This window comes from Typopeltis vanoorti, chromosome 7, assembly GCF_054136105.1.
Source record: "Typopeltis vanoorti isolate ZY-2024b chromosome 7, IOZ_Tvanoo_1.0, whole genome shotgun sequence".
Taxonomy (NCBI): domain Eukaryota; kingdom Metazoa; phylum Arthropoda; class Arachnida; order Uropygi; family Thelyphonidae; genus Typopeltis; species Typopeltis vanoorti.
Genome location: NC_143555.1, coordinates 49721257 through 49738251, shown reverse-complemented (window position 1 = coordinate 49738251; position 16995 = coordinate 49721257). Strand labels below are relative to the sequence as shown.

Sequence of the window (16995 nt, the reverse complement as noted above, 5' to 3'; positions counted from 1 at the left end):
GAGCACCGATGAAACTAGTCGTGATTTATTAAAGGTTTTTGTTATACTTTTTCGGGTTCTAGTCAGTTAAATTAATTTTATAAATGTGTGTATATATATATATATATTATATATATAGTGCATTGGACACAAACTTCATTTCTGCAGGGCACCTGGAAAAAAATTACAAAACACCAGCTTATTTCTCTACAATGACAGCAGCATCGTCAGAGCGATAATTCAAATTAAAATTCTCCTATAAAGTGATATTTTTCCATGAGAGTAGGCAGAACTCCTTTAGTGCTAATTGAGAAGAGAAGTGGATAGGCAGTGTTCATTCTTTCCGCCTTCACTGATAGTGAGCGTATGATATCAATCAACCAAATCCTTGAGGAGAAAGAGTATAACTGATAACTGCACACATACACTTATATATAATAGCGCAATTGTATGGTATACTTTAGGCAAAAGAACAGCTTCTATTTCAACTCCCTAAACTTCTTCCGTTCCAAGAAACTACAGGTTTAAAACCTACAGAATTATCGCAATTGTATGGGATATTATTTTGAGATGTAGATTTTTTAACCCAAATCGCAAAGTTTTCGAGAGAAATATCTATTTGTGCACTCTAAAAATCAGAAAGGGCATGATAAAGTTCCCCTACCTGGTAACTAGAAGCAAGACTATACTAGTGTTTATTTGCATAGAGTCGCGTTACGGAAACATAATTTTCACACGACTAGAGAGACGCTCTAATCTAAATAATTATAGTAAAAAATATTAAATGTTCATCAGAATCAATAATCAGCTAATGCATTTTATTCCCTTATAGGGGTAGGCAAAACACTTTAATCCTATCTAGTTTTGGGAAACTGAGTGGACATTTCATTCTCCACCTGTAGCCAATCAGAGATAGCTTGTCCAACACTATCACTACAAGCGACAACCGATGAAGAGACCGGCAAACAAATGCTGCCATCTCTTGGATTCTAACCCTAAAAATATACGTTATTATTATTGTCTAAGATTCTACTGTTGATTTTATTGAATTTATGGATGAAAATACCGGGTTTCCAGAAGAAAAAACTCATTTGCCTGTGCCAGAGTTTGACTAATTCAGGAACAGGGCGAAGAAAGGCTTAGAGAGTTCTACCAGTCAGTGAATAGGCTTGAAGTCTATCTTTGGGCAGTCTGGAACAGAGGATGCAAACGTCAATTCTACTCAGCTACACAGACAATAATTAAATGTTAATTTCTGATATAACTATTGTACAAATGCAAGAGATTGATGTGAAATCACATTTATGAAGATTTAGTTTATTATATAGAAAATCGTCGCAGGATATTTGGATACATGAAACACCCAAGGGCTCATCAATAGAGGTTCTGCACGACTCACTGTTTACACCATTTTACCTTCCATCTGTCCCATGTGCTATTTCCTACACATTATGCTATGTCCTCCTCATACGTATATACGGCCATAATTGCCCGTTACGTTCTTATTAGGCATACCCTATTACAAATCGAAACAACTACTACCTCGAAGATAAGGTGGTTAGACCAATGTCTCTTGGCGTGGCCTATGTCTGTAGATGCGTGTTATCTCCATACAATACTACTTCATGCCAGTGTAATGATAACAACTTAATTGCCTTCAGTAGTTCCAAAACTATTTTGTCTTTTTTCTCCAAAAAAATAAAAAATAAATAAAGAAAAACGAAAAAAAAACCTAACTCTTCTTCTCCTCTTACACTGATAAACAGGTAAGACCATATATATTTTCTTAGACTCATACCAACACCTCACTTTTCCTGGCACAAACGCATCGCTTTTATAGCCTCCACGACAGCCTTTTTGATTTTCGCTTATGAGGTTCTTTTTCATTTTACAGCTTCTCTCTCTCTCTCTGCAAATCCCAGTTCTGCGCAAGTTCTTCAGTACAATTTTGAAATCCACCAACTGAAATCCTCTCGGGAACATCTCCAGATCAGAGTAATTTGGCTAATTGAAAGCACCACTGTTACAGACATTTACATAGGCAATTTTTTTTCAGCTAAACCAGTGCCAAATGTTTACTAAATCTACAGAAACAAGATCAACTGCCAACTCTCCATTTACAATTAAACTGCTGCTAATTCACAAATCGTGCAACTCTTATTGATCATTTCCAAATATTATAAACTTCAGCTTTTCAAAAATAATATCAAAATTACTGATTACCTTTCTTATTTTTCCAATATATGGCATATTTGCTACAAGGTTTAGAGCTTGTTGTGTGTGGAAGCAATTTAAAAACTTAACAGATATTACAATCACTCTAAATATGATTTTTTACTAGTTCTGATTTTCACATTTCTTGATTACCTTTTAGTAGTGTTACATAAGATAAATACACTATGAGCTACTGCTCATAATGTATTTTATTTTACGTTTATTAATTCTCTGTGTAATACCTCCATTCACTTCCCAATGCACATAGACAGCTATGTGCCATCTTTCAGGGCTCTTTGACATTGAGTTTAAGCTAACAATGAGAACAGGTCTTTCAAGATAGCTTGGAAGACAATTGCCATCATAACTTAGCCTTAACATTAATAATTTCTGTCTGTAATAGCGAGGATGAGTTCCGTGGAAGATTATTTTTGTAATAGGGTAAAAAACTTGATTTTCAGGGATTGAAAAATAAACTTTCTTACCATGGTGACGGAGGCGGCGGCCTTTTTTTTTTTTTTCGATTGGTTCCAGAGTTATTCGATCTCTGGAATTGGCAAGCAGGTTTTTGTTTCCAGGAAACTCGGGTTTTTCGTCCCATAAACTCAAAAAAAAATTGACCGTAGAACCTACACTATTTCAGACTAAAAATACTGTGTTAACCAAGATGACAGCACTTGTTTTCCCGTCTTTTCATCGATTACTGCATATAATTAGTGATAGTCTTGGCCCAGCTATCTCTGATTGGCTACCGATTGAGAATAAACAGCCCAGTCAGTCTTCAAAACTAGATAGGATTAAAAGGCTTCGCCTATTCCTTTAAGGAAATAAAAGGCGTTAGGTGATTTTTTTTTATTTCCCGTACTAAAGATTGACTTACTTGGGCATATGCTACAGATAGGGTTGCGAAAAAAAGTCGTTGTCATCACTGAAATCGAACCTATAACGATCTTTCTTTTAGAGGCTCAAATTACGCAAGTAAATGGCATTTTCACGTAGCTAACACGTAACGTTGTGAAATAAATTTTTAATTATTTTTTCCTTCAATGTGTGTTCTCACTCTATGTTCACTGGCTATCTGCAGATGCCGTATGGTCATTCCGATGCTCGGTGATGTGCCACACCAGGCTTCGCCATGTAGTCCTGTTGTTTGCTTTTCTGGGGGCCTCAACCAAGATACTTAGTATGCTAATATCAAATGTGTTCAGTCACTTAATATTTTGTAATAATGTTATAACTTAAGGCCTGTGTAGCTCAGTGGAAGTGACGATTGAATCCTCTCGCTAGCCACTCAAAAATAGACTTAAGTTCAAGTCCAATAACCGAATAAAAGGACTATATTTTAGAACTTTCTTTCCCGAGTTAATCGATCTCTAGCACAGCAAGCGTTTTTTTCTCTAGAAAACTCGGATTTTTCGTCTCTTATGGATTTCGACTCAAGATAATCGACTAAAAATCCACGCTGTTTCAGACAACAGCAAAACTTATTAGGTCAGACATGAAGAGATGATAACACTTGTTTTTCATCGGTTGCAGCTGAAAAGGAAACAAATTATGAAATTAATAAGTTGTTTATTATTAGCATGGCTGTGTCTCTGTGGAAATGGGGTTTGTTTTCATATCTCAACTTTGGGAGGTTTTCTGCTTTGCAAGACCTCCAGAAGAAAGGCCGTTACAGGTTCGAATCTAGTCCCTGACCAGAGGAGTTTTCTTAATCACTTCTTCTGCCAGCTCTCATTTAGTTGAGCTCTTCTACCAGCAAGTATTTTTTCCCCCTGCAGGACACTTGTAAGTTTAACTCCGCGTCTAAAAAAAAAAAAAAAATCTGCTGTGGAACTTACTCTCACTAATACCGACAATGATACAAGTATTAAGGTTTAGAGCCAGAACGGATGGAAACTGGTTGTTGATCTATCTTTAAAAAGTTAGTGCTAAAGTAGGTTCCTACTCCCTTTGGGAAATATAAACAAGTATTACTGGATTTATTTTTCATTATATATATTATATTTTTACATGAATGTAATTCAGGACCACAGTTAAAAAAAAAAAAAAAAAAAACGGAAAAAGGAATTTTTATTTAGAAGATAATGTAGAGAGCGCAATGCTGAATTTGAAATGTGGGGTTAGTGACTTCTATTTTCTATCCATCTCTACTATGATTTCGCAGAATTTTTAGTGAAACATTTATACGCATCTTATGTTATCAGTCTGATTTTTTAAAAAATAATTTGCATCGATTCGAGAAACGCATAGCAATTTTTAGTATATACAGTAATAATGCAATAACTACAGCCAGCCAAACAAAATGAAAGGAAAAACAAACAAATAAAACAAAACAACTTAAAAAACAAACAAATAAACAAAAAACAGCTGATTGCTTCTGCGTGTAATAGTGTATTAGTTTGTATTAAAGTAGCCAAGAGAAAGGAGATTGTGGTGATGGTGATAAGATATGTTGTGGGAAATTCGTTCTGTTCTATAGTTCAACCGGTTTTTTTGTTATCTGTTTACGTGTACCTTAACGTTTGCTTATTTCCTTTAACAGTTGAGCTACATCATGGAGAATGTTATCAGTTTAAAATAATATGTTGCGATGTTTTATAATGATAATTAAATGCACCTCATAGAATGGAAATGAAATGATCACCTAAAAAAAAAAAAATCTTATACTCTAGTATTTATAATTTTTTTAAAAAACGCAATGGACAAATTAACTATTGAAGAGAAGTTTGAAGCTGCTTTGCGTCTTGTGCAAAGTTTACCAAAGAAAGGTAAGTAAATATATCAATTTCAAGAAATAATGTAAGCCACTGGCTATATGAAAATAGTAACTGTCATATTCTCAGATATGTTCTGTTATTTGCATTGAAAAGTTCGTGAAAGATAATGCAGTTATGTTTTGCATATTTCCTATCTCTTATGGCAACTACAAACTTAAATATAATTTAATTTTTAAAACCTGTATGTAATAAATGAGCAGAATCCACATCAAGTTTTTCTGAATGGGAATAGCAGTTTATATATACTGCTTATACTTGCAATGTTTTATAATGATAATTAAATGCACCGCTTAGAATGGAAATGAAACGATCAACTGAAAAAAAAAAATCTTATACTCTGGTATTTATAATTTTTTTTTGACGTAACGGACAAATTAACTATAAAATTTTCACATCAAATGCCTGTGAGCAATAAATGAATAGAATTCAGGTCGAGATTTTCTGAATGGGAACAGCAGTATATGTCTGAACATTTGAGAAACTGATCGCAAATACTGAGAATGTGTCCAATCCTGGAACTGTTAATTCTTGGTTGGATAGTTTATAAACTGATGGCTTCCTACCGAAGCCCTCGGGCAGTGTCCCTTTTTCTGAATAAATTCAGCAAAATAATATTGTGAATTTTTAGTTAAATAAAAAAGAAAAACATTTGTATACTGTTATAAACAGAAATGCAACATGAATTAACTTCCAAATTTTTGTACAGTAACTGCATTTCGCAATGTTGTTGTTGTTAAATATTTAACTGTGTTGAGAAATGGTGAAATCCTGCAATTTTTAGCAACAGGTGAAGGTTTGTGTTGAATATTTGATTTAATGACTGGTAATAAGTTGCAGCAATTGAGGGTTATCTCATCCAGTTTGGAAATGATACCCAAAGATAAAGTTAAAGAATGGAAGGCTAAATAAAAGGCTTTATTGCTAGTGTTAATGTACTTTAATTTTCTGAGAAATTTATTATTAATATTATTTGACACCACTAGGGAGTCCAAAGACTCATCGAGGGAGGGCACCTGCTCTACAACTCTGTCTCCACCACTCATTCCATCAACTGACCACAACTACACCAATGCTATCTACCACTGACCACCACTACTTGTATTTCCAGAGACAATCACAAACATCCATGCTCACGGCAGGATTCAAACCCACAGCCTTTTGGCTGGAGAGCGGATACGCTAATTACTCGGCCAGCCAGGCCGGCTTTTATTAATTTGAAAACGAGCAATTGACGTTGCTTTAATTAAGCAGTAAATTTATACAGATATTTTTCAGTGGGTATGCAAATTGATACTTGAATTCCAAACAGCAGATCTGACTGTAAAAGTAGATTGAAAAGTGCTAATTCTAAGTCTTCTGAAGGCTAGAAAGTCCAGTGAAGAATGTAAAGGTATACATGCATATCTACACACACACACCAAATGCCTGTGACAGAAATAGCTGCCAAGTTAAAAATGGACTAACATAAAACTGCATAAAGCCCATCATTGTTTCCAAATTTACCCTGGCTAATTGTTGGTAACAATTTAACATTTTCGATACATGCTCTGGTGTAAGCATCATATGATTCTCCATGGTTGTTTACAGGTTATGATAGGAAGATTGACAATTTTTTGAGAAATTTGTTCCTGAGAATTATTTGCTGTTATGACAGAAATAAATTAAACTTTCCTGACATTGGGAGGAAGGAACAACTTCCAGGACTTGAAGCCTTTCTCACCCAGAAAAGGAAAATTTCCACCTTTGCTTTTATTATATTGAATAATACTGTATAGTAGCTGTTCAACATAGATGGATGACAGCTTACACTGTTAATTATAACTCTTTTTATAAAGTGTGCATCTCTGCTCAGAATTTGCTTTTATAGTAGATACAGACATATCTGACACAGAAACTAGCAAGTGGAATGTTTTATGAACAGCTTGGGTGTTGGCAGCAACAAAACTCATATGCCTGTCAGTGCAATCTATGTATGCACCTCATTTATAGATAAGCCTCTGGATTGTTCTTGTAGCTGTAGTCTTTTTTATGCAAATTATGAGGGATCTTTATTATTATTATCTACTTGACCTCCATGGAGTTGCAACTCATCATGGGAGGTCAATACAAAGTCAATCATTCACTATTTAAACTCATCCACTGTTTGCACTTTCCCCACCCTCTCAAGCAATGCATTCGATGCTCCATGTTCCATGTTGAAATCTTACTTCTTATACTTTTACTCACCACTTCCTTTTGTAACTGTTATCTGGATCTGGTAGTGTTACTTACACTACTTCCTTTTGTAACATCTAGGGATGGTTCTTGTTCTACCACATTTTTCATGTGGTAGAACAAGGGAAGGACCACATGAAAAATCTCAGTGTTGATGTGATAATAGCCCTTCAACAGCTTAAATGTCTCAGTCATATCCCCTAATGTTGTAGTCTTAATATTATTTTTGTTCTGTCTCTGTACTCTCTCTCCAAGGTTATGTCATTCCCTTCAAATCCTGCTGACTAGAACGGAGCACAGAAATCCCAATGTGGTCTGATCGAAACTTAACACAATGAGACCACCATACTTTTGTTGAGGAGGACATTGACCATGAGAGATAAAAGTATGGTGGTCTCATTCTATGAAGCTTTGATCAGACAACATCTGGATTTCAGTGCTCAGTTCTGCTCACTAGGATTCGAAGGAGATGATGTAATCTTACAGGAATTCTCTGAGATATCTTCACAACTTCCTTGGCCCTTCTCTAGTTCTACTACATGAGAAATCTCCTCAACATTAATATGATAATAGCCCTTCAACAGGTTAAATGTCTGTCGTATTCCCCAGCATTGTACAGTCTTGATATTATTTTTGTTATCTGTCTCTGCACTCTCTCCAAGGTTATCTTGGATTATGGTATCCTCTTCAAATCAGAACTGAGCATGAAAATCCAGATGTGATCTAATCAAAGCTTCATACGATGATACCATACTTTTATTTCTCATGGTTAATGTCCTCCTCAGCATTGCAGGAATTCTCTAAGATGTCTTCACAACCTTTGCAATATGTCCTCTGAACTTCAAATTTCTGTGTACAATATCATTTCAAGTTCTTCCTCCACTTCTTCCAGTATAACTCCACCAAGTGAGTATGAAGCATTTCATCTTTTTATCCCACGTTTCAAAACATTATATTTAGTTACATTAAACTGACAAGTTATGCTTCACTGCCTAGTTTTAAATAGGAATGGTTGTTTTCATTTTTCAGAATTTTGAAAAATAATTATCTTAAACTGTTAAATTGAATGTTTTGTAGTTGGCTTAAACCATTACATTTTTTTTTTAAATTAAAAATATGTACATTTCCATCTGTTGTAGTATTCCTTATTTTCTCATGCACTCATTAGAGAATGAATTGTCAGCTTCACCTGAATTAATACTAGGTGTACATTACTATGTTTTTCATGTTAATAAATATATTAATATACCTTATTGACATAAATCGTATTTCAACTTTTCCTTAAGAGGAAATAATTGTAAAATTTAAATGTGAATCTTTTAAATAAATTCTGAGAGGATGTAAAGTTGAATCTTTTGAACACTTATAGAAGACACAGACTGTATGAATCTTTTTTTTTTTTTTTTGCATTTATGTGTTTTTCTGGTTATTTTATTTGTAGTTTTATTCTTTCCCTATTTAATGGTAGTGCCCTCTTCATTGACTAATGATTTGAAAATAACTTTTGTATGCTCCTCCATTTAACAAAACACTATTATTATTATTATTATTCAGGCCTCCATGGAGAGGAAACTCATCATGGGAGGTCCTTCCTTGAAGACACAAAGTCTTTATACCACTCCTTGAACTCATCGACCATTCTTGCTCTCACCACTCTATCATGTAATGCATTCTATAGTTAAACCACCCTCCATGCAAAGAAACCACTCCTCACCCTCTTGCTCACAGCTTCCTTTCGTGACTTCCAGGGATGGTCCTTTGTCATTGCTCCTTCCTGCTGTTCCACCAAGCAAAAGAACTCCCCAGTGTCAACCCTGTAACTACCTCTCAACAGTTTAAAAGTCTCAATCATATTACCTCTCCTTCTTCTGTCTACCAAACTCTGCAGTCCACATTCCCTCAGCCAATCTTCATAACCAAAATTGTACAGTCCTGAAATGATCTTTGTCATCCATCTTTGTACCCTTTCCATGGTTAATTTATCCCCTTCAAATCTTGGGGACCAAATCTGAGTGTGGTCTGATCAGGGTCTTATACAACGGAATGATAGGTCTTTTATCTCTGCAGGTCAGCATCCTTCTCAGTATTGCAGCAATTCTCTGGATTACCTTCACCACCTTTGCAGTATGGTCCCTGAATTTGAGTTTTCTATCAATCATCATTCCCAGATCTCTTGTCTCCTCTACTTCCTCCAGTACAGCTCCTCCAATCGAGTTTGCAGCCAGTTCCTCATTGATGTATCCCAAACTTCAAGACTTTACATTTTGCTGCATTAAACCGACACCCCCCCATTCATTTGCCCATCTGTCTAGTTTATTCAAATCCTCTTGCAGGGCTGCCACATCTGCACTATTACTAATAACCCTCCCCAGCTTCACATCATCTGCAAACAATTGAATATCCCCCCCCTGCAATCCATTGACAGTGTCATTTATATAAAGGTTAAACACTATAGATCCCAGTACTGAGCTCTGTGTGGACCCCACTTGTAACCTCTGCCTCCTTGATATTGCTCCACCATACACAACTCTCTGATACCTATCAGACAGCCAATCCTGAATCCAGTTGACTAACCCGACATCTAAGTCCATGTGCTGCAACTTAAATATCAGCTTATCATGTGGCGCCCTGTCAAATGCCTTTGCAAAATCCAAAAAAAATGGCAGTATATGCCTTTCCCTCATCAACTGCTCTTGTCACTTTATTATGAAAGGTAATCATATTACTAAAGCAAGAGTACCCCTTAACAAATCCATGTTGACTCTCACAGATAACATTACCCCTCATCTGCCCTATGCGGTGTATGGTCCCTCACTAATTTCTCCAAGATCTTGACCACTACTGATGAAACACAAACTGGCCTGTAGTTAGACACATCCAGTCTGCTACTGCCCTTATGCAGTGGCACTATCTTTCCTTCCTTCCTTGAGTACCTTTCCCATCAGTTCTTTAGCACATTCTCTCAAACCTGTAGTGAAATACCCCTCAGTCGCACAGCTTTACTGACATCCAGGGTACTCAGTATTTGGAACACACGCCCACTTGCACCTCTAAACCTCGAACCTCCCCTATCCCTCTAGTATTAAAACTTACTTCTTCAGGATGAAATACTCCAATAAAGTGTTCATTGAACAACACTACTATGTCCTCTGCATCAGTCACTCTGTTCCCATTTTTATCCCACAATGTCATTCTTCCACAATCATTTCTCCTCCTACTGGCCACATAGCTAAAATATTCCCTAGGATTTTCATTGGATCTTAGTGCCAATCTCTTCTCATATTCCAGTTTTACCTTCCTCACCATACGAGTCACTCTCCTGGCCTGAGTCTTATATTCTTCATTCATCTTCTCTCCTCCCATCTTCTTGTATCTCTTCCATAACTTTTTCATAGTTCCTGTTTGATATTGTTTATCATCCACTTTATGCCAAACTGTGGCCTATTCTTCACTCGTGGAATACAGCTTACTGTGGCTGCTAACAAATATTCCTTCACAATTTCTCAAGCACTAATGTTATCCTGGTCTTCTGATTCTGCCCTCCATGAAACTGCCCCAAGTTGATATCTAAGACTATTATAATTCCATATACGTTCCTTTTTCTTTGATACTCCTGCATGTCTATTCATCTTTCAAGTCAAAACCACATGGTCACTCTCTCCAACTGGGGGTGGGAGAGATGTCATCTCAGTTATTATCAGCTATTCTGATGCTATGACCAAATCCAAAACTCTTGAACCTCTCGTTCCCTCTATTACATGTTGCCTAAGACATTTGTCCCTCAAGAATTCTAGAAATCTATGTTCACTTAAAAGTCAGATAAGTTTACTAAGAATGCAGATCACAGCAATATTTTGTTTGCTAATTTATTGGGAATTAACTGTATTTATCTCCAATCTGAAATGGCCTTTTTTGCCATATTGCTAACTTCATATTTGAGATAATAAAGTCTAGGGACTATTATATAAGTAAACTCATAAGAAATAAAATATAGTTTTTGCTTTTAGTATTGATGATGAATCATGATGAATCTTGTGACTTCATGGAGATCAAGAAGATAATAATTTTACTATTAGTGCACTTTTTCTTGCAGCGACTTTACTCCAGAATTCTAATATGGATGTGCTTTATAACGAATTTTATTCTGCATTAGCTGTTGCACAGAATAAAAGTTACATTCAGGGCTTAGGCAGAGGGGTCCTGTTTGAGAAGTATATTACGGTCTCCAACACAAGTCAGTGCTAATGTGAATGAGGAATACAGAAAACATGGGAATAATCTTAGAGGTGAACTTGGCACATGGAATGTTTGGGAGGGTCTACAGACAGGTAGTCTTGTCATTGTAGAGAGAGATGGAAAGGTATATAATTGACATCCTGGGAATATTAGAGACCAGAATAGTGAGCTAGTTGTTTATTTGGGAGTGACTCAAAGCATCAAAGGATAGTTCTGGTATTGAGGAACGATCTGGCAAGAGCTCTTCTTTATTAGTCCATTAATGACATGATATACTTTTTATGTTGTTAGGCTTGATGAGGAGAATGAGGAGTTCTGTGAAAGCCTACTGACTGTTTTGGGCTGCCTACTCATAAGAGATGTTCTTTTTCATCTTAGGGGACTTCATGATGTCCAAATAATACTTGGTTTTTCCAGTCTTTTCATTGGCAAGACCAAGATTTAAACCCCATCTCAGGTGTGAGGAACATTATTAAGACCTATACAGCTGAAGGTAAGGTAAGCTGATATATGTCTATGCCCCCCCCCTTCCGAGCAAACCAGAAAAATTGGACAGAGAATACACATGCATTGGCAGATATAGCAGGCCATAAAGATAAGATTAATACTATTAATAAATAAGATTGATCACCTGGGTTGTGGCTAGCCATATGCAGACTTCTCTGAGGAAAGGATATATGTGAAAGTACAAGGCCAGTGATTATGGCAAGTTTAGGACATAGCTTGAAGCTATAGCATGGAATGATGAGTGATTAGGAAATAAATTCTACTTGGGGACTGACAAAGAAATACATAACAGTATCAGTGTGTGAATGTATTCAAAAGGTTAAATAAGGTAGCTATAAAATCAGATAAAGATGTCTCATCAGATAATGGCAATGATGCAGAAATAGAGGTTATGATACCATCGTGTAAGGCCATGATCAGATGCAGGGCCAGCCATCTCGGGGGTGCGGCGGGTGCAATGCACCCGGGCCCCACGATCGAGTGGGCACAGTCAGTACACATTTGCAGAAATGTATTTTTTATTTTATTTATTTTTTTTTCCTTCTAATTTTGCTTATAACTGAAGGGATTTCATCAACAGGATTTTAGGGTCCCCCAGTAATAATAATAATAATTTCCCTGTGTTTCTCCATTATATTAGGGTTTTTGCTTAACCCTTTTGATGCATTTATGCAGTGTATAAAAATTAACAAACATGATTTCGTTTTTACCCTAAAATGCTAAAATGCCTGATTCATCATTAGTTTTTTTCTAATCTGTTACACATTTATATCATTTGGCTTGTTATTGAAACCATTGAAAAAATATTTTTTATATTCTTTATATATGGTTAGTCTAGAGCAGGGACGGACAACCCTTAACATGCCTGCCAAACGTGGCATGCCAATGACTGTTTTCTGGCACGCAACCCAGGGCTCATCTTAAAAAATAATTAAATAAAAAAATACATTTCAAACATCTTCGCTAACACATATTTTAACTTAATATAATACAACTTTATTAAGTACAGCTATACCAAATAAAAATGCAATAATTAATTAAACTCTATCAACTGTTTCATAGTAATAATAAAATTAGAAACAAACATCCTATTTCCAAGCCATCAATATATATCCGTGATATACTGATGTACGAGTTTTGTCCAGTTCAGTTGTTGCATTATTCGTCAGTCATCCAGACGTGGCAGGACTCCTTTATCATCATTTGATATATCTTTTCATGTTTCGTAAAGAACGTATCCATTTTCTAAAGTGTATTTAGATTTGGATTTTATTAAATCGTAAGTCATTAAAATATGGATTGGAAGTATTTATTGTCAGTTAATATGTTTAACTTATTAGATATAAAAGCAAATTTCCTTTACATCGATTTTCGGAAACTAAAGTTTTCAATTTTTTTCGTAAAATCCCCGCATATATTGCAATTGCTATTTCCTGCCTAGAGAGCAGTTTCCTTGTGTGCACCCTACCCAAATAGCACCATCTGCTTTCCCATTATTTCAAGCAAAAATTAGCAGTAATTTACAAGACTTGAGATATTTAATGAACAGACAGCCATGGTACTAGGCCAGTAAAGATACGTGCATATGATTGGTGCGGTATTAACAAAAGATCGCGCGAGTCAAAGATAAAAGTCAGCAAACAATTTTTGAATTGAAATGCTAATTCTCTTCAACCAAATTCAATATCTGAATGTGTCATAACAATATTCACTATATATTTTCTAGCTTTAGCACATTTACGAATTTTAACACTTTCTGTTGATTTTTATTATTGCTCTGCATTTGAGCTGGGGGGGGGGACAGACTCCCACACATCTAGTTTTTAGTGTTTGCCAGTGCAGCACATGGTTTTGCTTGCAGCTAAATAGCATAGTTCTTGGGGGAAGAGACATGCGATTCATTAGTTAGTGCCATTTTTATCCCAGCTGTCTCTAATTGCACTATTTGTTGAGAAATATATTACACACGCTGCAAATGTTTGTACCTTATTCAGTGATACAATAAAACGACCTGCTTTTACTTGCATCTGCAGACATATTGGCTAGTATGGAGGGCGCGTGGTTTGCCATGGGAAGCAAGTCACTATTGCCACGAGGTGAACGTAATTAAACTTTTTTTTCTGTGCAAGGTTACACGAAGCAGCTGGTTAGTTTACGAAACTTTTCAATTAATTTTTTTCGCAAAGTAAAATCAGGGGTGCGAGTTATATGCGAGGACCAGTTATATTCCAGTAAATACGATAAGTTATTTTTAAAGCTATGCGAAATGTATTATCAACATTCAGGATTATGAAGTGTTGTCTGCACATGATTAGATCTCAACTATGTTAATTTCAACTCAGTTAATAGTGATAGATAGATAAGGGTGAAACTGATGTACTGAAGTAAACAAATGAAAAAAATAAACACATTCCTTGAGCGTTTCTAAACTTTTGTAAGATTGTAAAAAGTATGTAAATATTTAACTTTTTGTTAATTCATGGGATAAAAATATTTAATATTATTTACTTATTCGACAGGCAAAGCCTAACCCATAATGTCCATGCCAAGAAAGTATCCCTCTGGGTGTCAAAAAAGGAAATCAGCAGAAAAGAAAAAAGAAGAAAAGCAAAATGTCACAAGTAGATTTGTTTTCATGGCTACAAAATAAATCTGACAACGAAATTGCTACGACTTCAGCAGTTGTGATTCAAACTTCAACTGAAAAAGAAAACTCCAAACAAGCTACACAACTTTTCAACGAAAATGTATGGGATTCGTCGAAAAAGAAGCTTCTGATTATACAAACATTTTGGATACAGCAAATAACGATTAAAACAATAATAACGATGGTGATCAAGTGAATATAAATGATCCAGGTTTGTGGCCAAATATTATAACTGATAAATTTAGATTATTTTGTGTTAAAACCGGACCTAAATAACATCATCAAGACCTATTCGTTAAGAATGTTGAAGGTAGATCATTTTCTACATCGTAGTATTAAAAAAAATGCCAAATGGTGAAACTCAGCTTTGCAGCTGGTTAGTTTACTCAAAAGCTCAAGACTCAGTAATTTGCTTCTGTTGTGTATTATTTTCCAAAAGAAGAGGAAAAGATCAATCAACACAATTTATATATGGTTTTAATAAATGGAGAAAACTGTCATCTGTAATTCAAGATCATGAGCTTTCTGTTGGTCACTTTAATTATTATTATTATTTTAACAGTGTCTCCATGGAGTCAAAAGAATCATCGCTGGAGACCCGACATTGACACACTAACCATTATTTACACAATACCTGTCATACCTCTCCTTAAATTCATTCACAGTTGAAGCATTCACAACCAGTTCTGGTAAAGCATTCCACCCATTCACAACCCTCCAAGTAAAAAATCTAGTCCTAACACCCTTGTTAACCACACTCTTACACAATCTCCAGGGATGGCCCTCGTTCTCTCACATCCTGCATTGGTCTTAAGAATATCATCAGTATCAATCCTGTAAAATCCCTTTAACAATTTAAATACCTCTATCATATCTCCTCTCCTACGTCTATCAGCTAGTTTTTGGAGCCCACAAATCATCAATCTATCCTCATAGGGAACATCCCACAGACCTGCAACAATCTTTGTAACCCGCCTCTGAATCCTCTGTACCACTTCCGCATCACCAAGAAATCCTGGCGACCAGATCTGTGCACAATAGTCCAAATGCGGCCTTATTAATGCCTTATAGAGTGGGATAATAATTTCCCTATCCCTGCTTGTTAGTGTGTTCCTCAACAACCATGTAATTTGATGTGATGTTTTGGCATTCTTAGCAATATGCCCTTTAAACTTAAGTTCTCTGTCCACAATAACTCCCAAGTCTCTTGTCTCATCAACTTCCTGCAGTTCAGTTATAATTCTTTATTATTCTTTTATTGCTTGGCAAGAATTATTAAAAAAGGCTTAATTTATGTTCGACTGTTGACAGAACAAATCAAATTAATATAAATAAAGAAATGGAACGTCTAAAATTACTATTCCAAAGAATTGTAGATGTAATTCTGTTTTTAGCAAGTAATAATCTGTCATTTCGAGGATCCCTTAAAACAATAGGAACGCCGAATAATGGAAATTTTTTAAGTTTAATAGAATTATTAAGTAAACATGATCCTGTGCTAATGGATCATGTAAACAGAATTAAAAATACGAAAAAAGAATTGTGCATCATTTGGCGCATAAATTTCAAGAGGAAATTATTGCTGTATTACGTAATGAAGTCCTTAATAAAATTAAAGACAATATAAAAGCAGCCATATATTACAGTATCCAAATGGATTGTACTCCTGATATTTCTCACAAGGAACAAACTTCAATAATTATTAGATATGTAAATTTTGTAGACAAAAAATGAATTATAAATGAGTCATTTATAGGATTTATTGAAGTACCTGATGTGACTGGTGAAGGACTAGCAAATTCGCTTTTAAAAAGAATAGGTGAGCTTGATTTAGATATTATGAATTGTAGAGGGATAACAGTAGCAATATGAAGGGCACATATAAAGATGTACAATCTAGAATAATTAGTTTAAACCAAAAAATGATGGAGTGGTGTCGTTGTGATCGGACGTATTCCTTTAGACCCTGCCTAGTTGAATTTTATATAAGGTTTATTGGGAAGCTTGCATTGCACTGGAACTAACACAGTTCGAGACCTATTATCTCCCCCTCTGTATGAAATATGCAGAGGTCTGATGGCCAGCAGGCCCCACCAGCAATGAGGACCAGTGGTGAATGAATGGTATTTTAGGGAGGTAGGTCTCTACACTGTGTCCAAGTAAATTCCCGAAACTCCTTTTTCCTTGTTTTTAGGATAATCACCTATAATAAACTAACTTTTTGCTGGTAGACGCTTACTCTAAGCTGTCTACGGGATTAGCTAGTGGACTCTCAAAGTCTACAGGATCACTTGCAAACTACTCGGGAAACTTGAGCAACCGCTATTTTTCTCCTAGGCCAAATTATGGACTCTCCATATGATGAGCTCGACTTCAAGCAGCTATTGGCAATTTTCAAACATATAGGAGGCCCTGCTG

At 35.6% G+C, this 16995-nt stretch overlaps 1 protein-coding gene across 1 annotated transcript in view; it reads left to right on the top strand.

The window, feature by feature from the left end:
* Nucleotides 1–4836: 4836 nt before the first annotated feature.
* Nucleotides 4837–16995, top strand: part of LOC150104662 (uncharacterized) — a 144059-nt gene continuing 131900 nt past the window's right edge. The window contains exon 1 of the mRNA XM_090395604.1: nt 4837–4964. Coding sequence (XP_090251730.1) covers nt 4895–4964 — 70 coding nt within the window. The 5' untranslated portion in view covers nt 4837–4894. The remainder of the gene's footprint in view (nt 4965–16995) is intronic.